The 25124-nt window shown below is 39.9% G+C and overlaps 1 protein-coding gene across 15 annotated transcripts in view; it reads right to left on the bottom strand.

The window, feature by feature from the left end:
• Positions 1 to 25124, bottom strand: part of fam184a (family with sequence similarity 184 member A) — a 167870-nt gene that overhangs the window by 22621 nt on the left and 120125 nt on the right. For all 15 annotated transcript variants that reach the window (XM_037750663.1, XM_037750661.1, XM_037750672.1 and 12 more), the window contains 4 exons: positions 22762 to 22974; positions 14683 to 14836; positions 12581 to 12708; positions 2350 to 2534 (listed from right to left, as the gene is read on the bottom strand). In XM_037750663.1, coding sequence (XP_037606591.1) covers positions 2350 to 2534; positions 12581 to 12708; positions 14683 to 14836; positions 22762 to 22974 — 680 coding nt within the window. The remainder of the gene's footprint in view (positions 1 to 2349; positions 2535 to 12580; positions 12709 to 14682; positions 14837 to 22761; positions 22975 to 25124) is intronic.

Here is a 25124-nt window from a genome sequence, read left to right as displayed (position 1 = left end):
ATAAAGACTAGCAGCGCATGAAGCAAGCACAGAGAATGAAGCACCACGGGAGCAGTCGTCAAACATACACACACATATAAATACATGATAGATTGTAATGAGAAGCTGGACCACATCACACATACAGCACTTCAAATATTCATAAGATGCCGCAGGGAACAACATGATTATAGATTCCATTTTGTTTTTACCCTAAATAACCTTCACACTAATCAATGGGCTCTGACACCGGTGGAGAGACAGAGAGAGAGAGAGAGAGACAAAGACAGAGACAGAGAGAGAGAGAGAGAGAGACAAAGACAGAGAGAGAGAGAGAGAGAGGGAGACAAAGACAGAGACAGAGAGAGAGAGAGAGAGAGAGAGAGAGAGAGAGAAAGAGGGAGACAAAGACAGCGAGAGAGAGAGAGACAAAGACAGAGAGAGAGAGAGAGAGAGAGAGACAAAGACAGAGACAGAGAAAGAGAGAGAGAGGGAGGGAGACAAAGACAGAGAGGGAGACAAAGACAGCGAGAGAGAGAGACAAAGACAGAGAGAGAGAGAGAGAGAGAGAGAGAGAGAGAGAGAGAGACAAAGACAGAGACAGAGAAAGAGAGAGAGAGGGAGGGAGACAAAGACAGAGAGGGAGACAAAGACAGCGAGAGAGAGAGACAAAGACAGAGAGAGAGAGACAGAGAGAGAGAGAGAGAGAGAGAGAGGGAGGGAGACAAAGACAGAGAGGGAGACAAAGACAGCGGGAGAGAGGGAGAGGGTAACATAAGGAGACAGAGAGGGAGACAAAGACAGTGAGAGAGAGGGAGAGGGAGACAAAGACAGCAAGAGAGAGGGAGAGGGAGACATAAGGAGACAGAGAGGGAGACAAAGACAGCGAGAGAGAGGGAGAGGGAGACAAAGACAGCAAGAGAGAGGGAGAGGGAGACATAAGGAGACAGAGAGGGAGACAAAGACAGCGAGAGAGAGGGTGAGGGAGACATAAGGAGACAGAGAGGGAGACAAAGACAGCGAGAGAGAGGGAGAGGGAGGGAGAGAGAGAGAGAGTGAGAGGGAGACAAAGACAGTGAGAGAGAGGGAGAGGGAGAGGGAGACAAAGACAGCAAGAGAGAGGGAGAGGGAGACATAAGGAGACAGAGAGGGCCACTGATTTGCCTTGTCTGGGCTTTTCTCTCTTTCATCTCGCTGTGTTGTCATGAGGACTGGAGGACAGTAAGGTTACAGAAACTATCATCATCCGAATATAATAAGAGAAATCAAATTTAGCAACCTGCACTGATGACGGGAGAACAGAAAGAGTTGATTGTGGGCATTTCTGTGTGTTTTTGTAAAACAGGGTGTTAAGCATAGTTGCCAACCCTCACGATTTTTCCGGGAGACTCACGTTTTTCCTCCCGGGGTCACAATTCTCCTGTATTTCTTTTCCTTTTCCATATCTCAACCTGTTTGTGGCACTTCACAGTGTGTATAAGTGCTACTGTTTCCACCCGGACGGCAATAGAGAGAAACAAAGTCTCTGAAACAAATTTTTCTCCACTATGGTTTTGAAATCCTCCCTATATTTGAGGTCTCAAGGTTGGCAAGTATGGTGTCAAGGCTATCCTCAAATGTCCGTGATAATGTGTTATTAATATTCCTAGTGTTGCTACTCTGTAGACCCTTTCAGTGCCGCCATCATGATTACGTCACGGTGTTAGCTGGAGTCAAAACAAAGGAAAGACTGGAGGTACAGTAAGCATGAATGTAGTCATCTTGCTGTGTTGTCGGGGGCCAGAATCGATATCACATACATTTTAGATGACAAACAATTGAAGGCTATATTGAGCTACAATATCTACAATATGAGTTTAGCCTTCTTAAGTTATGATTGCCAAAAATGCAGGCAAAGACACAAAAAAAATAAGGATCTCAAGGACCACCACTCTGAATTCATGGGAAAAAATATTCAGCAGGTTGGTTGCCAGGTTACAGCGTATCAAGATGAACTGCATTGTGAACACACTGGTCTAGTACTACTGTGTGACCATGAATATTTCAGAAACTAAATCTGACACTCAGATATGAGGACGATTCTTGTATCAGACATATAAAAAGGATGATGTCAGTTTGGCAGCTACTGGCTTTTTAAAAGGATATGAAGTGTTAGAAGTCACTTTTCCAATATAAATAATGGCACATGAATGCACCACACTGTCAGGGTTATTCAGATTAATCTGTGCTTTCAACTGCAATAACTTAACCTTGACATAATGTAACACAAAATTAATGTGGTACTATGCAATCTATCATCAAAATATCTTCATTGGCTGAAGTGTGAACCATCATTTCAATATGTAATGTGTTGTGTTTCAGTCGTCATACCTGATCTGCTGATTGGCTTCGCTGCGGATCTTGAGCACCTCCTTGCCCTTGAGCTCCAGCTCTTTAGTCAGAGTGCTGATGTTCTCGTTGAGTGTGTGGATCTGGTGGTCCAGCTGAGCGATGTGGTTCTTCCTCCTGGAGACCTCCTCCTGCAGCTCAGTGATCCGGCCCAACAGCTCACGCTCCTAGGAAGGAAGAAAAAAAAAAAAATCAATGTTCATTTTCTTGGTTTAAAGAATTGATGTCCCACAGTGTTATTTATCCACTAATGGGTTTTAATTACTTCTTGACTCCTTGAACAAAAATACAAGGACACAGCAATTTACTTTTTAACCATCAGTTGAGAGCACACTTTGACATAAACTGAGAGGCAATGCATGTCTTATATATCACAGTAACACCGAGCTTATTTTGGCTGACTATGTAAAAATTGGTGTATATTATAACATATTCATGCTGTCAGCATTCAGTTTATTATTGACCTGTGATGATTGAAATAACAAGACAACACCTGTGTACAGCTTTTATACAATTGTGAGGCATTGTGAGTAATATTAAACCTTTTAAACCAAAACTTTTACCCATTTTAATGAGGTAAAACTGCCAAGCCAATAAACTAAACAGATGAGACGATGGATACTGAATACGACTGTCTTTGTTGCATTGTACACACAACGTGCAGGATAGTCGCCAGTGAAGCTTCTGATAATAGTTTTGGTTTCTTGGTAAATGTACTGTATTATATTTTATGTGAAATGCTATGTTTATGTAAATGTGGGTGGACAAAAGAAGCCTTAACATGACTTGTAGAGTTGAATCAACACCTTTCTGAAACAGTTTGAACAAAGGCCGAATATGATAATATCCAAAAAACATAGGATTTAGTACAAGGCTGTTGTGTTTAATTACAATGGGTGTTTAGTCAGGGCTGTCTCAAGGTGTAGGCCATATATGCGATCGCCAAGGGGCCACCTTCCAAATTTTGCCTAGGGCACCATAAGTGCTGGATGTACAGTACAGAATAAGCTGGCCACTCAGTATATTGGTCTGATATTGACTATTGTCGCTACTTGTATTGTGAGATAATACAAACTAGAGGGGCACTCTGAGAGCACAGACCTCCACCAAGGCCAAATGTTCTATCTCTGTGAACAATAATGCGTGTATCCGCCACGTGATTCTGATCTGCTCCACAATTTAATGGATTCTTCCTTGGCCCTCGTTACACCTTTCCACCAAGTTTCATGAAAATTGGGCCAGTAATTTTTCCGTAATCCTGCTGACAAACAGACAAACAAACCAAACCGACCTCCTTGGTGGAGGTAATAAACTGGAACTAAAACTAAAACAGATCTCGGGCAGAGTGTTTGAAACGCGTTTACTCAGGGATCTACTGTTTGTCATTGACAGCACAAACTGGGCCCATACAGTAATTACATGAGATGATTAATGAGTGAGTCAAAGTTCCACACTGGCTGTTAAATGCTGGTAAACTGACAATGAGTGTAAATTAATGAACTGACAGTGAATGGTAATATTCATTATCATTCACTGTCCAACCATAAATTGTAATCATAAATACCCATGTGTAGACTCTGCCGCTCTTGCTGTTACAATGAATGGTTCCTATATGAATCACAATAAGTATTGCACTTGACTTTATTACTCAAGGGCCACTTTAGAAAAGGCTTAGACAGAACAGTGCTATGACATCTCTTAGACCTTTGATTTATAAAAGGATTAGTGATAAGTGCCGGTTATTATGTTTTAAAGAGGTAGTGTTGCAGTGTTGGTATAAAAATGTACCCTGTAAAGCAAGAAAGTACCGGCTCACATGTCAAACTTTGAAATAGATTTAATTCCTTCCCAAATATGACGAAAACCAAATTTCAATCAACATCAGCATGAATGCAGGTGCTCGTCTGATTCACTCAGTTATGAACTACAAGTGTTCTCCAGAATCCCTGAATGACGTCCATGTAAACCAACTACCCAAATTACTCACGACCCCCCTGCAGAGCTGTTCTTTTCTTCTGAGCTCCACAGTGACACAAGATCTGGCTTATGTTAGATGTGATTTCAAAGTGAGAAAATTAACAAGTGATTTTCTCAACAGGGTGGGAGAGAACAACGCGTAGGTTCATTCAAACACATGAAGACAACACGTAACCTGCCTGATAAGAGTGTCACTTAAATAAGTGACTCACTACTTCTAAAACTTAGTATAAAATATTAAAGTTTAAAGTATTTTTGTTGTTTGTTGCGGTACTGGACTGTGAGCACCCGCTTTGGATGGTATCAACAGATTGAATGGGCGTTATCAGCAGTTATCAGCCTCACCTGCTACACCTACTAGTGTCTTCAGAAGGCTGTTATCTGCTATTTATATAGTTGATTACCGATATGAATACAAGAGTTGCCATAGTAATTATGACGGGAGCAAAAGTGGAAGTCAGGTGACATAGTAAAAAGAGTGACAAACCACAATCTGTTCCTAAACCTATAACCAAGTAGTTTTGTTGCCTAAACCTAAATTTATTTTCTTTCAATCCACAATGTTAACTTTCACAACATGGCACAGTAGGCCATTTGGCCCTTCTGAAGCATTAGAATGGTAGTGAAAACCGCTGATGACGCCCATTCAATCGACTGATAACATTGAAAATGGGTGTTGTGAGGATGAATATAATAATCCATCCAGTTTAAAGGATAAGGCTGACAATATTGGATATTTTTCTTATTGTTGAATCCCATAAAACCCCCCAAAACCAACAATTAACTGATCCCTCTGACAAGGATATGATTTAAGTCTGATATATATATATCTTATTCCTGAGTGCCATAGAGCTCCATCGTTGTTCAAAAACGATTAAAAACAGTGAGCCACACTGTTGCACTGGGTGACATGTTTCTTAATTATGATGAACATGGGCACCAGAGCACCAAATGTGTATTAATCCCCGGCTGAAAATAGTCCCCGACAAAAACACCATTTACTCCTGTTTGGGTAATGTTTCATAAAATCTACAGCGCCCAGCTGTTTTAGGAAATTACAGAGCATTTTTGAAAAATGAAACTATGCATGTGTGACTGTTTTTTTAATGTCTTCAGCAGGAACCAGTGGGCTTGGGGCCACAGACGGTCCAACCTTTTGCTTTACGATACCATTACTTCACACATGAGATGACGAATGAAAATGTCAAACCCGAAAGTGCAAAGAAAGATGGAATCAAGGCAACTGATCTGCATCTGTGAGGCCCTTTCACCAAAACACTGACACTAAAAATAAGAGTTGTTTTTGATGGGAAGGAACCAAAGAAATTGTTGGTCACCTGTACTCATTTTATTAACAATGTTGCGGTCTGTATTCGAAGTCCAGTCTCCAGGAAAAGCTTTTGGCATTGTGCGTTGTTGCAAACCACAGAGATGTTGAATGTCAAGTTACGTAGTATATCGAGTGACTGTTATCGAAAGTTACGTGGTATAACAATGAGTATAACAAGCGAGAAGGTCCACTAAGGGCGGCTGTGATGGGACGTTGATGGGTCAAACAAGCACAGGACTTTCACCCAGGAGACCACTGATCGTGTCCTGTGTGAAACCAAAAGTCAACGCTGACTTTACGCTTGTTATGTAACGTTACGTAAGAAAGTCTGTTTTTGTAAGTGTGATACGAGGCTGATATAAAACTTATTTTTGGTTCAGAAATGTCAACATTCAACGTATACGTGGTTTGCAGAAACGTCAATTTTTTTTTCTGGCGACTGGGTTGGAATTTAACCTGATAAATGTCTCAGGATTTGAACTGTTGTTAATAAAGTGATTTATAACGTGAGTTTTTTAACTTATGCACAAATAAGATTATTTTTGCTGCACAAGATGAAATCACTTTATAAGATTTAAAAATTTCAAAACAGCTTTATTTTGTCATTAGGATCTACCAGCCATCAACATGCAAAGCTGCCAAGTTAAGTATTAAAATCCACCTGATGATGGGGAGCAGAGTGGGTCTCGTTTGCCAAAATTGATCATTATGATTAAAAAGTTGAATGAAGAGGCAAAGATGTGATCTGAAGACTCCCAGTAGAGGGCCACTTAACTCCACCACAATCAGATTAACTATTGTCAAGTTATTGTCCACTTATGATTCCCCATTCTGCAAAAATCTAATTTCACTTGCCTACATAACAATTTGTGCTGTGTTCATATATCCAAAAGCCATAATCTTGTATAATAGCATCATGGTCACAACCTCCTGTCTCACTGTCGGTCTCTATCTGAGTCTCCGTCAACATCTTAATCAATTTAATGTCATTGGCTGATTTTTTGCTGTCCATAAGCCTAGCGATGCAATTAAACACAATGGGGACAGGGCAGATTAATCTTTAATGACTCATTTACTCATTTCTCTCCATCTCATCAAACTCCTGGCGTCATGAGGGGATGAGAGGAGGCACAAAGACAAAAAAAACACAAGCAAACGGGAAGGGGAGGAAAAACGATGACAGAATAAAATAAATAAATAAAGAGGACCGAAAATGCATTTCAGGGCATTCAGGATGATTTGAAGTATGTGTTGCATTGGGACTTTTTTAAAAGATAATCTAATCAAATTACAGCAGATAAGAATGTCACAAGAGCCGATACTTCGGTACCAAGTCGATGCCAAAATTCTGAAATGTTACGGTACTCGTTTTTCTACAGTACCACAGATACCGTAAGGCTCGAGACTAATGACGTTCTGTCATCCCGAGAATGCTAACAAATATCCCTGATAATGCTCCATTGTGAACAACAAATCTGTGTTGAAATCGGCAGGACGAGAGCTAGATAACGTTACCTGTTAGCAGCCGGTGGGGCAGCACAGTCCTGCTTGGCTAAATAACAGACCTATCAGCTAACGTTAACAAAGGTTCCATTGAGTTACATCATGATGCGTTCAAGCTCTATTCAGTCAAAAATTTGTATTTGGCGAAGGTAAATTATAACGTTATCATAATGTGTTCACATGTAATCTTGTAAAAATGTAGTTTTTGGTGAGACACTTAAGGCGGATCATCAGATATTAATAATGAATTCACAAAACCCAGTATGCAAACGGTAATAAAGGAGTGTCTGTTGAAGTACATGGGATTTCATGTTTTTTACCGTGGTATCAAATTGGTATCAAGAATTGTGGAATTTCACTGGTATTAGTATTGACTAATACATTTCTGGTATCGTGACATCCGTGCAGCAGATATATCTGTTCAATGTTCACATTCCTTGCAGACGACCGGACTGGTTTGGAGCTTTACTGAATCTCTCACACCGTGTCTGTCACTCTGTCATCTCTCTTTCTAATCTCACTTTCCCTCCACTCTATATGCACCATACTTGCTGTTTTGCCAGCCACCCTCTCTATTCTCATTTTCAAGTCTTTGAAACATAAATAAGTTATTTAAATATTTATCAGGTGAGGACATTAGCTGGCCGACTCTCCTGAATCTTACTAAAAATGGAAAAATGTATTAAAGATGACGGGTGGACATTACTTGGCTGGTATCATCCATCCTGCAGGAACAGATAGTATGTCATATAATTAACTGGTTCTTTATAGAATACCAGTAATGTGAACCTGTTTTTATATTGCGATTGTGTTTATCATTAGTTTCAATGAACAATTGTAGTGTTGCACTGTCTAAATAACATCCACAGTCTGTTAACAGTAGAACAGATCTACTGTGACACACTGAATAATCATGTCTTGAATTGGATCCAATTTAAATCTTATGGAGTCCTACTTGAAAACGCTATTTTCTGCCAAAGTTAGAGCAGTTTCAATTATTTCACAAGAAACATTTCTGTATTTCTTTTCTATGTGCTCTCCTCGCTAGCTGAAGTTGAAGTGGGTGGGACTTGCCCTGGGTTTCGCCTCTCAAGCTACTTACAGTCCACTCTACCTTATTATTGGAGGTTGTTGAGGCTGTATGCAGCCTGAGAGGCAGACAGCAGACACCACTCAGGGCTCACATGAGCACTTCCACCTCCTCCGCATTACTTCAAGTAAAGAATTAATTATCTTAATTAACAGTGAATATTCTCCAAAAAAAACGCTAGAATTGAGCATGAATGAAATCAGTAAAGATCAGTGGCCAACCTCCGGGTCTGAAAAGTGAAGCCAATGCTGAAGTGCCTTAAACTTGCATTCTTTCTACTAGCCAGCAGGGGGCGACTCCTCTGGTTGCAAAAAGAAGTCTGATTGTATAGATGTCTATGAGAAACTTGATTTATTACCTCAGTAAACATTGTAAACATGAGTTTATGGTCTCAATCACTAGTTTCAAGTCTTCTTCAATACAGCATGATGTTCATTTAGTAAATTATGGTCCCATTTAGAGTCAAATAGACCATAAAGCAAGGTATGCTTTAGGGTGTTGTTACTTTGTGAATGACAGATCGCTACCACGGCGTTGTCCGGTCTGGGAGTTGTCTGTGTTTTCGTCCCACAACTTTAACCCTTTCACAGTGTGTTTTCAGTTCATGAAAGGTAATTGTAACATTTTGGTCGCCTAAAAACGTGTTATTCAGCATTTGGTTGTATTAGATCCACCCTCTCGTGTCACTTCTGGTTGCAAAAAGACAAAATTGTGACGGCCAAAACCAAGATGGCGACGGTAAAAAACGTCAGTCCACATACCGATGGGTTGACGACACGGTGACTACATCCACTTCTTAAATACAGTCAATGGTAAAGATGCAAAAATAACTTCAGCTATCATAAATTATCTCTAAAACATGATTTTATGAAGGGTCTGTTGATTAACAACACAGAGGTTTACATTACATTTATATTTCTATTTTGCTTGTTATACTATGGAAAGAACAATAACTAGTTTCATTCTGAAACCAAACCTTCACCCTTGAGAGAAATATGTTTTCAGAGGCTTTAAAGTTACTGGAGATTAGTAAAGTATCTGGGCAACTATCAGGTCTGCCCATTAATAAACAGCTGGATCCAAATCACAGCTGCACATTTAATGCAAAAAAAAGAGAGAGAAGAGAGGATAAGAATGATAATGTGAAATATTAAAATATTGGACTGGGACAAAAGAGCTGTAAGAGAAAATGACAGCACTTCTAAGATACTTTACTTATACTGTATTGATAAAACATATTTCAAGTTCAGAGATAAAGAAGCACTTTGTGAAAAACACTAAGAACTACATCAAAAATAGAACAATATCGTGGAAATAGAACAGAATAGATACTGGATGTCAAGACATGCTGATGATGTGAAAACTGATCAGACGGCTCTGTGAGATCAAACAAGTGAAATATCTCCAGGGACAGCTGACGATGTGTACACACACACACACACACACACACACACACACACACGCACATGCACACGCACGCAGACCCTGTACTTCATCAGCCTCTTCCTCCCCGTCTGTTAAGTAATTGGAGGTATAAAAACATTATTTAACACAGCGTGACGACTGTCTGCCGCTGAGCTCTTCCACTCTGATGACTCAACTCAGGAAGTTTCAGTTTATGCGCCATTAGAGCTCCGGCATGGTAAACAAGGAATTAATGTAAACACAAACTCTCCGAGTCTCTGAATCTAAACGCTGTAAATGCAGCATTTTACCCAAGAAGGAAATCTACTTGGTGGGTAAAAGTTTGTGCCGTGAAATCTGCAGGTTTATTTTAAAGCACAAAGGGAGATTTTAGCAGATGGTGGAAGGACAGAAAGGATAAACTCACTTTTAAATGAGGGTGGCCAAACAGTGACCTATCCTGCCTGAGACACATAATATAACTGCAGTGTTCCTAATTTAAATCCTTTGTTGCATATCGTCCCCTATCTTTCTCTCAGCCCTCATATTGTATGCCTGATTCTCTTCTGTATCCTGTCAAATAAAGCTACAAATGCCCAAAAAGTAGTCTTAAAAAAAGAAGGAAAAGTATTAAATGTACCAGAACTTGAACTGAATTGTTAAAGCTACTACAAGGAACTTTCATTTTGTGTTGATTTTGGCGGTCCCTGTGGACAAAAGTGGTAGTGTTTCCGAGCACCAGAGTCCCTTTAGAAAACCTCTCATTTTACTGCAGCAGGGTCTGACAGTCTGCCCCAGGCAGTCCTGGTTCTGGTTCTCCCATGCCTCCCTTCCCTCTAGCTAACCCATTCCGCGGTGGACAGGTTTCTGCCGGAGGCACCGATAACGAGCAGCATTAAGAATAACTATAAAGAAAAAGCCGATCTTCTCGCCGATGGTCTCGTTTTCTTATATAGGTCATATAGAGGCATCAGTATTAAATTGAGACTGTTTCATAACCTGTTAAAAGTTCCTTGTAGTAACTTTAAGTTGCGTGATTTGAGATGTGTATGATAGGATTTGTGATGTGTTTGCATGGAAAGAAATAAAACATTTTCAGAAGCCAGCTCTAGAAATTAAAGGTCATTTGGTTTAAAAATAGACAGTCAGCCTATTGCATCTTTTCTTGAGTTATTCCAATACACACGTAGGGAACAGAAATACACTTTTTATAGATCATTACTCAGATAATCATGTTGCTTACAGAATTTATATTATGTAAAAATGACCACTTCCATCCCAGGTTTCCACTATTTGTATCTGTGTGGACAGTTCAATACTATAGTTCACATTTACCATACACAGTCAAATGTATTAACTAAAACAAAATAAACAATGAGAATCTACTTGTGGGTCAAAAAGAAGCTTTAGTGCTGCAGCAGCGACTGAAATCTGAACTGTTTCCAATCAATTTCCTGCAGCCGTATGACTGACAGGCAGTTCAGACTGTAACACTCCACTATTAGCCTTTATTGACTCCCTATTGCCATGGCAACTAAAGATGAGAGCGACTGATGGTGGAGAGGGGGGGGTATTGAAGACCACCAGCTGTGCTTCTCTGCTAGAACATCTGTATCACAACGGCGATGAGAGAGGGACTCATGGTGTTTGGGGTAATTAGTAAGATTTACAAGAGACGGTAAGAGGGTAGCCTGCCGGGGTTTGTGTATCTGTGTGTATCTGTGTGTGTGTGTGTGTGTGTGTGAGCCTGCAGCAGGTGGGATTTCAGGCATCCTGGCTATCTAATTTCTGTGTGACAGCCGACACAGGTAAACATAAAAGAAACTGAAAAATCTAAACACCTAAACTATTTTTCCTATCCGCAACTCCCGTGTTCTGCCAGGTAAAATGACTGTTTTTGTCGATGGAGTCTGGTGGCTTTGAAGAGAGCGATGTAATGGCTTCAGTTCCCCTGTAGGTAATACACTGACTATGGATGAGTACCTCATACAACCCCACATCAAAACACCCAAACTATCCCTTGAAGTGTGCAGTATTACAGATTTCTCTTCATGTGTTTCTCACTAGAACAGCATCGTTGGAGACTGTGGGTGAATGTGTTAGTAGCGATAGTAATAGTGTGAAAGAGAGGTCCTGAATGCCTATTTAGAGGTGTGGATGTATTTTAATTACACAATCTTATACTGGACTAGAGAGTCATTCATCACAGTAGGTTTGTTTCCATGCAGTGTGTCAACAAAAGCATAAAGACGGATATAGACAGAGTATTATAATTAACTCTAAAGACATGAGGTTTTATGTGTGCAGCTGTAAATTTCTGATTTATATTCATTAACCCCCTGAGAACCGACCGACTTTACTGCCTTTCAGAGGCTGTAGCAGGTTCAGTTTTAGAACTAGATTGAATAGAAAACCCATTTTTTTTAAATTTGACCTCACTGTATAAAATGACCTGTGGTGACCTTTAGGATATTCACAGCCTCATGAAGCTTTACAGCCACAAACTAAAGACCTAGAGCATTCAGAGGATGGATGGCTTTCCTAGCTATATTGACAATAAGGGAGTGTCTGAGCAATTTCCACAACAGAAGTGCTCGCCATCCAATCGGCGAAAAGTGCAATTCTTGCAAAAATCTCCAAAATGTCTAAAGTTTTTGATTCCAAATCACAGCATGGCTTTTTCTATTGTGTTCCTCAAGGTCTTGGTGTCTTAATGTGGTATTTTGGAGGGATTATTGATCATTTTTATCAATTCTCTAGTGGTAAAAAATGGTTAAATTTAGCAGTAAATCTATAAAAGACCCCCTGTACCCCCTAAAGATTACAAAAAACGGTCTATTGTGGGTCTCAGAAGGTTAAGTCATCCCAATAGATGACCCAGATGCTTCCATGATGAACTGGTCTCCTACCTGTATCCGGTTGTTCTCAAGTGTTTTCTCTAGCTCCAGCTTGGCAGCAGCTGACTCCTGTTGGTGGGTTTGTCTCAGGTGTTCGATGGCTGACGCGTGGATGTGGTTCAACTCTGATCGCAGAGAGGCTGACGGGGGGGAAATGGAAGCAAAGGCCATGTTTCATTTTTGTACACATGAGAAAGAGTTTCAGACTTTTAAAGCTTTTTGAAAAACGCTTGCTCCAACCTTTAGTCTGCTTGCAAAAAAAGTGCTCATTAGAGGCAGAGGCATCTTTATAACTAAATAAATAAATAAATTCTTTTTTTTAGTTTGCACATAAAGCAGAGTGCTTCGGCTGCCTTTACCCAAGTGGCCTTTAATCCTCACGCCAATGAACAACTTTCTTTGCAAACAGTCTAATGGTTTAGAGAGAGAGGCTACACATGCCGTTATTAGCTTTCTACTTAAATGTAAGACATTCATAATGTCAGAACAGAGAAATACAGCAGTGAAAGCTGACCACTGCAGTTTTTAAATTATGAAAATATAGAAATACATAATATTCACTTACACCTGAGCACCCAAGTGTACATACACACACATTCACACAAAGGGAGAGGATGAAAGGAAGTAAGAGAGGGAGAGAGATAAAGAGAAAAAGGTAATAAGAGGATGTCAGGATGTGGGAAGTGAGAGATAGATGGGAGCAGCTCTCCAGTGTCAGGACCACGACATGAAGGTTAATGGAAGACCATTTATCACAGCACAGCACTGGTGTGTGTTCGAACAGGAAACTTGGTAAGACTGAGGTTTTTCTGCACTTTCCAGTTGGTCTATCCTAGACTTTCTGCTGATATTCTCATTGTTTTAACTGTTGTTCCTACATCTCATTATACATGTATACAAAAACACACACAGCTGTAACATCAAAGTGATGTAAACATTACTATTTATAAAAAACATTATATTATATTTATTGTGATTTATTGTATATCATGTTGTTGTATTTTATTGTGTTGTGATTTTGTATGGCTGCTACCTTGGACTGGTCTCTCTTGCAAAAGAGATTTTGATCTCAGTAGGACTTCCTGGTAAAATAAATGTAAATAAATAAAATTGTTTTTGATATAAAAAAAACATACCGTCACATTGACACCTTCAACATAAAATATTCAGGTAAAAATAGAAAATAATAATATGAATAAAAAAATAAAATGAAATAAAAATAAAACAATAATAATAACAATAATAATATATTAATAAGGTGTTTTTTATTTTACCATTTTTTTTTTTTTATAGGTGTTTGTTTGTTTGTATATCAATTACACTCATTAATTTTAGCCTGATCATTTCCCAAGAAATGCATAAAAGTGTCCCATATTTCCCTGAATTCATTTGATTTCGCTCTGACCACATAGCTTCATCACCATTTCCTGTAACCACACTGCAGGTGTATAGTCGTCCATACTCTCGTCACTCTCCTTGCCTGAAGCAGGTATATATATTAATCGAGGGCGCTGCCTTGCAGCCTGGCACAAAGTGATCATGATAGATAATTAATATACAGAGCTTTGCCTCAAAAGGGATAATGCATCAATAATTATAATAACACCCCAGGCAAAAACATCGTCTTTCATGCATTGGTCAATTTTAGGACTTTGGGCTATTTTGCTTCCATAACATGTTTTCTTTCAGACTAGTGGAAAGACGCTGCTCATAACTTGTTACCATGACAGGGCATTATGCTGCCTCTTGTTGTAAATGTTTTGTATTATTCAACCATATAAAACTGTTCTTTCTGGAGTTCCAACTGCATTTGGAGAGAAAAATGTGTACTTGTACATTTCAAAGTAACGGTCTTATATCCCTATTTACTACATGAAAGGACAGAGGTTTTACTTTTCACTATTTTCTTTCAGTATGACCTCAGTTTCCACAGTAAAACCAGTGCACACTGTGACCAGAAACCCCAAATCTGTGCTTCTCAAGTCATTTTGTTGAAAAAGAAAATGTGCCAAAAGGTTATGGGAGGGTGAATCTTTTCAATGCATGCACCCACACACAAACACACACTCACACACACACAGACTCAAACTCACACACACTCTCTAAGCCCTTACCCAGCATGGCTTTGCCCTCGTCCTCCAGTTCAAAGCGGAGTGTTTGCAGCTCTTGTTCTGACTGCTGTTTGAGCGTCTCGATGCTCTGGCGGTGAGCCTCTCTGAGAGACTGCAGCTCTGCATGGTGATGATGGCGGAGACGCTCCTCCAACTCCTGATGGAGAGATGAGAGGGTGGAGGCAAAGGGGGTGGTGGTGGTGGGATCAGTGGAGGTTGAGAGAGGATAACAGAAAGGAAAAAAGAGAATAGAAGGGAGAGTGGGAGGGAATCGAGGAAAAGGAAGCGGGAGAAAAGGAGTGAGGAGAGGGAGAGAAAGAGGAAAATCGTGGATGAAAAGTTTCAGATGTAGGAGGAGATGATGGAGCGGAAGAGAAAAGTAAGAGAGATGTAAGAATGGAAATGGAAAAGTGAGGCAGGGGGAGAGAGAAGTATTTTAGCATCATTATAAATCCTCTAGAAGAAACTGGCCAATTGTCATCACACTGACCAAAACTGCACTGAAACACCAGAAAAGACGAGAAGAAAAATCTGTTTCTACAGTTTCTACAGCTTCTGAGAGATAAGATAAGATCACCCGTTATGTCAAAATGCATTGAAAAACAGACAATTATCCCTCATACTTGAAGCCTCAGAAACTTAAAAAGGTTAGCTGACAGTTTTAATGGATTCCTGTGCAGAATGACCTCAGCTGTGAGGAAAATTAATTGAAAGTCACTCTACTGTAGAGTTTTTGAGAATAAAAAAGGTAAAGTCACCTCACTGTCAAAATGCATTGTAATATCGTAATTCACTCTTTTTCTACAGGTACAGTTTTGGAGAAAAATAGAGGTAAGGTCACCTTTTATGTTGCGTCTCAGAAAATAAAAAAAATCCTGAAAAGGTTTACTGACAATTTCAATAGATTCCTGTTCAGAACGGCCTTGACTGAACTTTACTTTTCTAAAACGGATATTTAGTTCAATAGAATTTCCTCAGCTACACTGAGTATAATGATGGCTGTAGACACATAAGGTACTCCTGGTGAAATTGATATTGATCTTATTTTCTAAAGTATTCATTAGACAGACGGAGGCAGTGGCTCAAAATTACGACACATGCAACATGTGGAGACTAACCGCGTTTTGTGATTCTTTACTGAGAATTAGACAAAAAGTATATTGGGATTGCAGAGTGAGAAAACAAATGTTTGATATCCCAGCAGATTTTTGTTAGTTTTGCGACCAAAGGTGTTGGTACAGTAGAACTAGAGGGGGCTGTATTAATGAAAATACATGATGATTAGGTGTATTACTATTACGGCAACCTGTTTTCATTCCCAATGCGCCAAATACTGCAGCTTGGTCAGTGCCCCTCAGCGTCTGATACTGGCGTATGGAGGCACCTTTTAGTGTGTTTATGAGACACACCGGGCTTTAAATAGGTGTTTTATATTTGTTATTTTAAAGGCCTTTCTAGGGATGGCCATTAGAAATAAGCAGTAGCTATAAATGCTGTGATACATTGCATTGGAAAATTGTTGTGCAATTCTCTATGTATATGTATTTTTCCCTATCAAATTAACATGAAATGAATGAAAATGAATATTTTGAAAATACACTATGCATGTAACAAGCGCATATTGACACGCCGTCCCTGACATGTCCAAAACTGACGCTAGAGTGGTACCTAGAGCGTCACAGTTTGAAGCGTAGGGCCACTGACCAAGCGTCAGTATTTGACGTGTTGCTGGTGAGAATGTGATGATTATGGATCCAAAAGTTTCCGAAAAGACGGAAGAGTCCAGACAGAAGTTTTCTGTGTACACATGTTCATTAATAATTCTATTTGTGAAGGAAACAAGAGCTTTTTTAGTCAAACAAAAACATGTTTCTTCCTTTATGTTTATTATATTTTTGTTAAATTAGGCGATTAATTCAATTATTTTCAGTTAGTTTCATCCAGCTGTTGTTGATCACGGCTGATTACAAGAATTTAACAAACATATTAGAATATTAGCAAAGAAAAAGGACAAGCACTAATATACACAGTATTAGCATCAGGCATTAACACTGCTGACTGGAGGGCTGCCACAACACACACACACTGAGCACAGGCCTCCTAACATTACACTGCTGGCAGTCGGACGTTTGCTCTGGCAGAAGGAGCTGTTGTTGATGTGTGAGGAGCCACATTTTGTGTGTTTATAGGAAATATGGTTTCACTTTTTGGGAAACACTTTCACTATCGATGCTTCTGTCAACTCGACAGACGTTTGTTGTGTCAAGTGGCTTATTACACTGAGCATCATCAATCTGACAAAGTCGGCTGTCAGCCGGCTTGTTGGCAGAGAATGAATGAGACCAACATTACATCTGACCATCAACAGCCAGTTTATGCATGGTGTCTTCAAATTGTCCTCTATTCCCACTTCCTCAAATAAATATTTTCCAACTTTGCACCCTAGAACTACTTGTGTCTAAAATAATATCCAGATAAATGATTTAAATATAATTTAATTCTAATAACAAGTCATACATACATCTGCAGACTGGTTTATTAAAAGAAGGAAATGTTGAATATCAAAGGAGAAAACACAGCAGCTATATCTATCAGCCGAGATCTCATTTTCATTATTACACAAAGCCCTTAAAGCACATCATCGTAGATCCATTTTCTTTGTCAGTAAAATATTAAAATGACATTCTGCGAATTATAACTAGAACCCATCAACAAGGATCATCTAAAATGATATTCATAGGAGGTTGACGGCAACATCTGCGGCACCAATATGTAATGCTTCTGGGAAATGATTCATGGAACGGAGAGAGCCTTGAATATTCAAATGAACCTCGCTCTGAGTTGGCGGACGGCAGTCTGGGAGTCTTAGCGTCTGACGGGGTACTCATGCTGTTTTTATGGTAACACTTAGAACAAAAGTGTTTCAGTTCATTAAAGACGAGATCTTTGTGAGCAGGTGGATAATAATGTTGTTCACGCTGTATTTAGTTGTGTATCTGCTAAAACTGATTCCACCGAGTATTACAACAAGGCTATCATCTCTCTCTATTGTCAGTCTGTCAGTCACTTACTCTCCCTGTCCTGCAGTAGTCCCTAGTGTTTCCTCCCACTCAGCACCACCTGACCTCCACATCCACCTGTGCACCTGCTCACAAGATCTAATAATCAGCTCCCAAGAACACTATATATATATATACCTATCCCTCATTTCCTCACCAAATTGTGTGCTCCACCCTTCTTTACCTTTCCATCGACTTCATAGGCAGTGTGTTGTGTTGCATGTTTCCTGTTGTGGCATACGTTTTGGCAGTTTGAAGCACATTTTGTTATTACATTACTTTAATGTTGTGTTTCTTAGGATTATCATATGTGTTTTGAATCTGCATGGTTTCTGAAGTTAGTGTTAATACGTTTGCTTTATAATCTTACAGCATGTTTGTCTGTGAAACAAACTATTTAATGCTGTATGAGTTCAAAGTCAAGATCCCACTTGTTTACTGTAAATATGACAGCAGGATTTCACAATTAATATGACAATATACCGATGCTAATATATGCTTAAAGTCACAGTAAAATATAAAAAAGTATATTTTCCAAGTTGTAATCCAGTTCAGTTATCACATGTTAAATACCATATCAGAGTCTGTCATTTTTGTTTTTAAATGTTTAAAAGTTGCTCTATATGATATCCAGATCATTAATACAGCGGCAAACAACTATATGTAAAGATATAAAGGAGTCGACCTGAACATTAAAGCATGTAAACACGTTCTAGTAGAAACCCAAAATACAAGTATGAACATGAAAATGAGCATAATATGTCTCCTTTAAATCTATCGTAACGATACCCTGATCACATATTCTGTTTTATTCATAAACACATTAACAGAAGTTAAAGACGCTGAGAGGACTTATAGCTTATCCTCAGTTCGTAAAAAACACAAGTAGATGTGTGTTGCCTCCCCAGTGGGAGGTTTTTATCACAGTATGAGGAAGTGGCTTTTTTAAAAGCCACTAATTTCTCTTCTTCATTGGTATTGATTATTGTTCCTTTTATGCCGTGGGTCAGTAAAAACCATACCTTTTTATCCCTTTAATTAAAAGGGAGGACATTAATTACTCCTAATCGCAGTGAGCCTTATAATTACAAATTGACTGTATTGCTGTTACATTCGCCTCCTCTCCGTGCTGTTTGTGTGTGTGTGGAGGCCTGGCGGTTCAATCTTCATTCCATTACTGGACGGTCAATATTTGTTACTTTGCTGGTGGTGTATCCATTTAACTAAGCAAAAGAAAGGGAGGGTGATACTGATGAACTGGAGCGAGAGAGACGGGGGTGGATAAACACACAGAGACATGAAGTGAGACTGTGGCCCTCGGGGTGCTCTGGCAGACTGATCCAGCCGCTTCAACACAGGTCTTAATCCTGACCCCGAGGACAACGCAAAGACCCGGAGCTGGAGGAAGTGAGGCGTCTAAAAGAGATGCAGCTTAGAAGTGTGTGTCTGTTATGTATTCAGGTGATTTAAACCCCAAGAAGAGCAGAATCTTAATGCCTCAAATAACCTGCAGCCAACACATCCACTCTGAAACAGGTGTAACAGCTTCCTCTGGTCTTAGTCAGCACTCTCAAGCTGCTGCATTATCCTCCGTTGATTCAAAGCTCTCTCTGGCAGACCAGAACAGAGAGCATCCCACTAGCGGAGCCTGTTAGAGATAAAGGCCTATATAACCTTTTGAGGATCTGACCGTGAGAAATGACTGCACACTGGCTGGATTCCAGAGAGTGGGAATCTGAGTGATGCTTTTTTTTAATGTGGGCTTTAACATTCAGATACGAAGAAAAGATGATAGCTAAGTTCTGGCTTGACAAGTAGTGCTCAAGATTTCAACAATATTAATGACCGATTTATAGAATTCAGCCATAAATATTGAGGTTTTATTACCTCATAAAGATGTAGTACAGATTTAACTAAACTAATAGTCTACAGCCATGCTAAAGGCTCTGTGAATCTGCTAACATCAGCTAAATGCTTATATGGACACAACGAAAATGTTTAACATGCTGATTTTTCATCAAGTAGAATGTTTTCCATCGTAGCATGTTAGTATGCTGACATCTGCTAATTAGCACTTTAGCTGAGGCTGATGGGAAAGTCATTTGATTTGCAGGTATTTGGTCATAAACTATCAGACAAATTAAAATTCTGACCTGATAATGGCGCAAAAAAGGAAAAGTCAGGATCGCAAAAGTCATCAGGATGAATGTCTGTAACAAATTAAAGTGCCAATCCATCAAACAGATGTCAAGATATTTCACAGGAAAGTGAAAAAGTTTGACTTTGGCGTTGTTTTGCTCTTGATATGAATTAACAATTCTCCCTCTGAGAAAGTGTGCCGGCAAAAAAAAAGAAAGTGAGCAAGAGTTTGAAGATAGGTGAGACAAAAGATGATAAGCGAATCAATAAGCTGTCATTTGCTCCGTGCACACTCGCTGCTTCTATTTGTAGCGTTTTGGTCGCGAGAAGTCGGCGAGCTAAATTAGGTTATGTGAATGTGTTTGTGTAGCGGGGATTTGTAACAACTTTATTACTCCCTGGATGTAACTGTGCGCGAACAGATAACGCCAGAATATCTGAATGTACCTCCCATACACACACACACACGCACACACACAAATCATCCGTCTAATGCCTCCACTCTGGATAATTGAGTTTTCTCTGCCTGCACCGCTGACAGAAATATAAACACCCCGCCACCATAAAAGCCCTCTGTAAAGCTTTTAACACTTTATTCCCCTGCTTATTAACTAAGTCTGTGTCAGAAGAAAGACAGGAAAGATGGCCAATAGTGTGGCTATATTGAGGGACCAGCTAGTGTATGAGCTTGCATCAGAGAAGAGACAAGTGGAGGAGGAGAGGAAGATAACAAGGAGGAGAATGTTTGTTACAGCAGTCAGTTTGGTTTACAGGAAAATAATGAAGACTGCCAATTTCACAAATGCTGTTTGACTCAGAGGTGATATTATCTCCCCACACACACACACACACACACACGCGCGTCCTCATACACATTTGTACTCCAGGAGTTGCCAAAAACACATCATAAGGACACTGTTTCCTGACCTCCATTCTGCCTAAAGCATTAGTACAATTACAGCGTCCAAGTCGAAAAAGGGGATTTGGGATTGTGATGTATAGCTGATCCAAATCGACCTTGACTGTGAAATGGACGGATTAGCGTTGAAGAACATTTTCTTGGCACCTTGAGGAGTGTGTACGTTGGTTTGCGCGTGCATATTTTGACATTATAAAGAGGAAAACACAGAGCTGTCAGCATCGCTACTTGATATAGAAGCTGTCTGCTGTCAGTGAGAGCGAGTAATGACAGTGATGACTCACTGCCAGTCTAACCTTGACTCTGACGACGCTCTATTGGATATAAATGTCATGGATGGCTTCTTCTGAACAGCGCCTATAACTGGCAGACAAGATGACATAAATGCTGCAGTTCATAATTGTTTGCATATCATTAGTAAGGCTGAGACGATATTCTCATCTCGTGATTAGATACTATCAAAATACTTGGGTGCCGATTTGATAGGTATTGCGTTTAAGTATTGCGATTCGATGTTATGATTTACTGCAATTTTTGTTAACTTTTTTAACACTAGACCATGAGAAAAAGTTAAATCATACACTTCTAGGGACTTTGGAAATTGATACAGTACGAATGTTTGGTCTTCAGCATGTACAGTATGTAGTCAGAGATGTCCTGAGGTCAAATTTATCAGTCATTGTCAGGAATTATGGAGCAATGTGTTTTTATAGCTCAGCAGGTATTCAGAAATGTAGCTGCCTCAAGGTACAAATATGGGCCTTTTACTTGGGAATATCTCTAAATTAATGCAGTAAAAATGTTTGATGTTGTGTCTGTATGTAGTCAGAGATGTCCTGAAGTCAAATATATCAGTCATTGTCAAGAATCATTTATTTATTTTTTCCCCAGAAACCCAAAAATCAAAGAATAAAGACATTTCTCTCACAAATTAGTGGAATTTTCTTTTGAATTTATAAGGGACATTTTGGTTCTACAGTCATTATATTAGATCAACATGTATTTGAGAATGATATATTGAGGTAAATAATCTACACTGAGGGGATAAGGGAGGTGTTATTATTAAATACAGTATACAGTAAGTTCCAGGATACATGCTGCTGGTTAAACTGCAGATCTCTGTCCGTGGTGCTGATTTAGCCTGAGTCTGCATGCAGTAGCTGTCCATGGTGCTGACTCCGTCTAGTTTTGAGGTTATCCACCACTGCATGTCTGTCTGAGCTATGCACCACAATAGCCGAGTTTCCATTCACATATTTTTATGCGCAAAAGCTGTATGGAAAAATTCAATAAAACTTTCTCAGTAGCGCAAAAAAGTTTTTTACGCTCCCTTGATGTGTTTAAAAAAAACATTTTGCCTGCAGTATTTATAATAATATATAATATATAAGGAGCGCCTTGGTAGCCAAGTAGTTATAGCACATGCCACATAATTGCACCCCCCCTCTCTATCCCCCATTTCTACACTGTCTTCTGTCAAATAAAGGCAAAAATACCCCCAAAAATCATAAAAAGATATGTTTGAGGTAGTTTTGTGTCCCACTCAGTACATATCTTGATCAAAATCTTTAAATAAACAAATTTAAGGGATGCTAATGAAAAATATACTATATATATACTGGCCAATATATTGGCCATTTTCAGATTTAGACTCACAAATATCATTGGTATCTGCCTCGACTGGGTTCTACTTTTGACCATTAGAGGCACTATGAAGACTGGGTGCCTGTTGTGTTTGTATCTCGTGCTCTAATAACACATGCACGAGGATGCACAGGTGCACTGACAAGCATGAAATACACATTCACGCTGACTGTTCCACACTATTGCACTGATTACACGCCAAGAAACATCCGCTAAATGTGCCAGCTTAAGGCAGGGAAGAAGAAAGCTGCTAGCTAGCAAACACGGATGTAAACAGTGCAGCTTTTCTGTATATAAATGTTGGCCACCACCACCACCTACCTTCAGGTCTCTCTTCCGGGCGTGCTCCATGTCCTGCATGGAGCAGCAGTGCACCTCCTGCAGACGCTGCTGTCGCCGCTGGTGCTCCGTCTGCAGCTCGTCCAGCTGCATCCTCAGGTGCTCCCTCTCCTGGCTGAACTGGTGCTGCAGCTGCTGCAGCGACGACTGCGACTGGGACAGCTGCATCTCCAGGCTCTGCTTCAACAGGGAGATCTAGAGAGGAACAGACGAAATAATAAATGTTACACCGGGAGGGAGACCCTTACTGTTGAACAAGCCGCTGCTTCTACACCTCCGCATACATATATTCATTATTCCTATTAAAAGGAAAGTGAGCGGATGGTGCAGGAAGAGCGAGAAGTAGAAGGGAGTTTCGGCTGTCTCTGGGGAGCAGCAGAATAACGGAGAAGGGCAAAGAGGGGGTGGCAATCAATTAGGCTTAAACAAAGGTTGCCATATTAAGATGTTTGTAATTCTTCAAAGCCTCGAGCAATAAAGTTTCTTACTTTTTGTGAATAAATTATTTGCAGTTCACTGCAGGACGTAATGAACTCTGGCTAATGGTGTAGCACTAGAATTCATTGTTGGGAGGAAGCAGCATGATGCACCAAATTAGTCTGTCTAGACGAAAAGTAGAGATAAAAGTACAACCTTGTACAATCTACTTCAGCAACTCTGTATTTAGCTTCATGCCAAATAAAGGTAATTTGATAAAGAATGCCAATAGGAAACTTCAGATTATAGAGGACTGCATCCGATGATGTGCAGCCCGTTCTCATTCCCAGGACATTAACTATCGAGGCTTTGTCACGGCCATCGGCGTTCAGTACTGCCGCACAAGGCCCCCTTGAGCGGTAGTATGAAACGCACCGGACGTTCCATTAACTATAATGTAAACCCATCCGTGGTAAACGCTCCGAGAAAATGCGGCGGGAGTGTGGTGACGTAGTTTAAAGAGCAAAAAGAGACACACCGGGTGGGCGGGAGGAGAGATGGATGGTCAAACAAACACAAGGCTTTCATCCAGGAGACTGCTGTCCCGTGCCTCACGTTACAATCAGCTGTTCATTTGTGTCCCGTGTTCACAACGTTCAATGTGATTTTCACTGTACAAACGTACATAGTTCTTTTCTAAACCTAATTATAGTGGGTTTGTTGCATAGTCCTAAAGTGTCGCCAAGGGTAACTATAGTGATTTTTATGCCAAAAATAAAGAGACGCCAAGCGACGGTATGTGACGAGTTGGGATGAGAACTTGTTGCTGGAAGGTCAACCAGCCGCCGAGTGAAGATCCAACACGTCCACTCATGTCTAGAAACAGCAACAGTTGTTGGCAGGATGCAAAGATACTCTCGCCCGGGGACGATAACCTTGTCTGCTTTACCAACTGTTGAACTCCCTCGGAGCGAACTGACAGGTGAGACCAGCTGGACCCTAAATAATTAATTTATAGCTGGAATGAATAAATTCATCACCTTTTGGAGATCATGGTACGTGGGATTGCTACACACAAAGACAAAATGTTCTCAGTGAACCAAAAAGAGCAGCTTGGTCTCAATAGCTGCGTCCTATATTTGGAAATGATATTATGACTAAGAGACGTGAGTCACACGCTGTGTAATAAGGTTGGAGCGCTTCATTAACACAAGCATATGGTTCTATACGCTGTACGTTTGGGTTTCTAAACTGTGAAATGTATCAGGAGTGGAGGGTGAGGCAACTATAGTCTCTTTCAGTGGATGAGACACAACAATACTTGCTTATTATCACCTGGAGTTGTTACGGTGAACATGTCAGCAAACCTGCAGATATCCTGCAGATATTATGCAACATTTGCATTCATTAATTGAAACACATATTCAATAATGTCCCGAGGGAACCATTTGTCTCTTAAGCTGCTAAATGCTTCTCTATTTCACCAGATAGTAGCTAAATGTCTGTCATTTCTACCCTCGTCACTAACAACACCTTTTGCGTTACACAATGTGTTAATAAAGAGGACTTATTAGTGCAGCTTTAACTCGCCGTTGACCCTTGTGAAGGTGTTTTGACTTTACCTGAGTCAAAACACAGACGTTTCCTAGCTAGAGGTACAGAGGTGCTTCATGTATTGCTACCAGTGCACACATTCACCCACTTACTTCATCACATAAACTGCCAATTACAACGACACTAATATTTACGTATAGCGTTTCACTTTTTGTAAACATACTGTGAAGCAGCTTATGTGTGAGCAAAAGTCAAATCACATTTTGTAAAAGTTATATCTGCCCACGCATCGCTTGGCATAGAGATAATATTCTGTTAAAATACAGATCATTAGAAAACATCATCTGATTTTCCAAACAGCATCTTCTCTGTCG

Source organism: Sebastes umbrosus, chromosome 18 (assembly GCF_015220745.1).
Source record: "Sebastes umbrosus isolate fSebUmb1 chromosome 18, fSebUmb1.pri, whole genome shotgun sequence".
Lineage (NCBI taxonomy): Eukaryota > Metazoa > Chordata > Actinopteri > Perciformes > Sebastidae > Sebastes > Sebastes umbrosus.
This window is presented reverse-complemented; position numbering and strand designations above follow the sequence as displayed.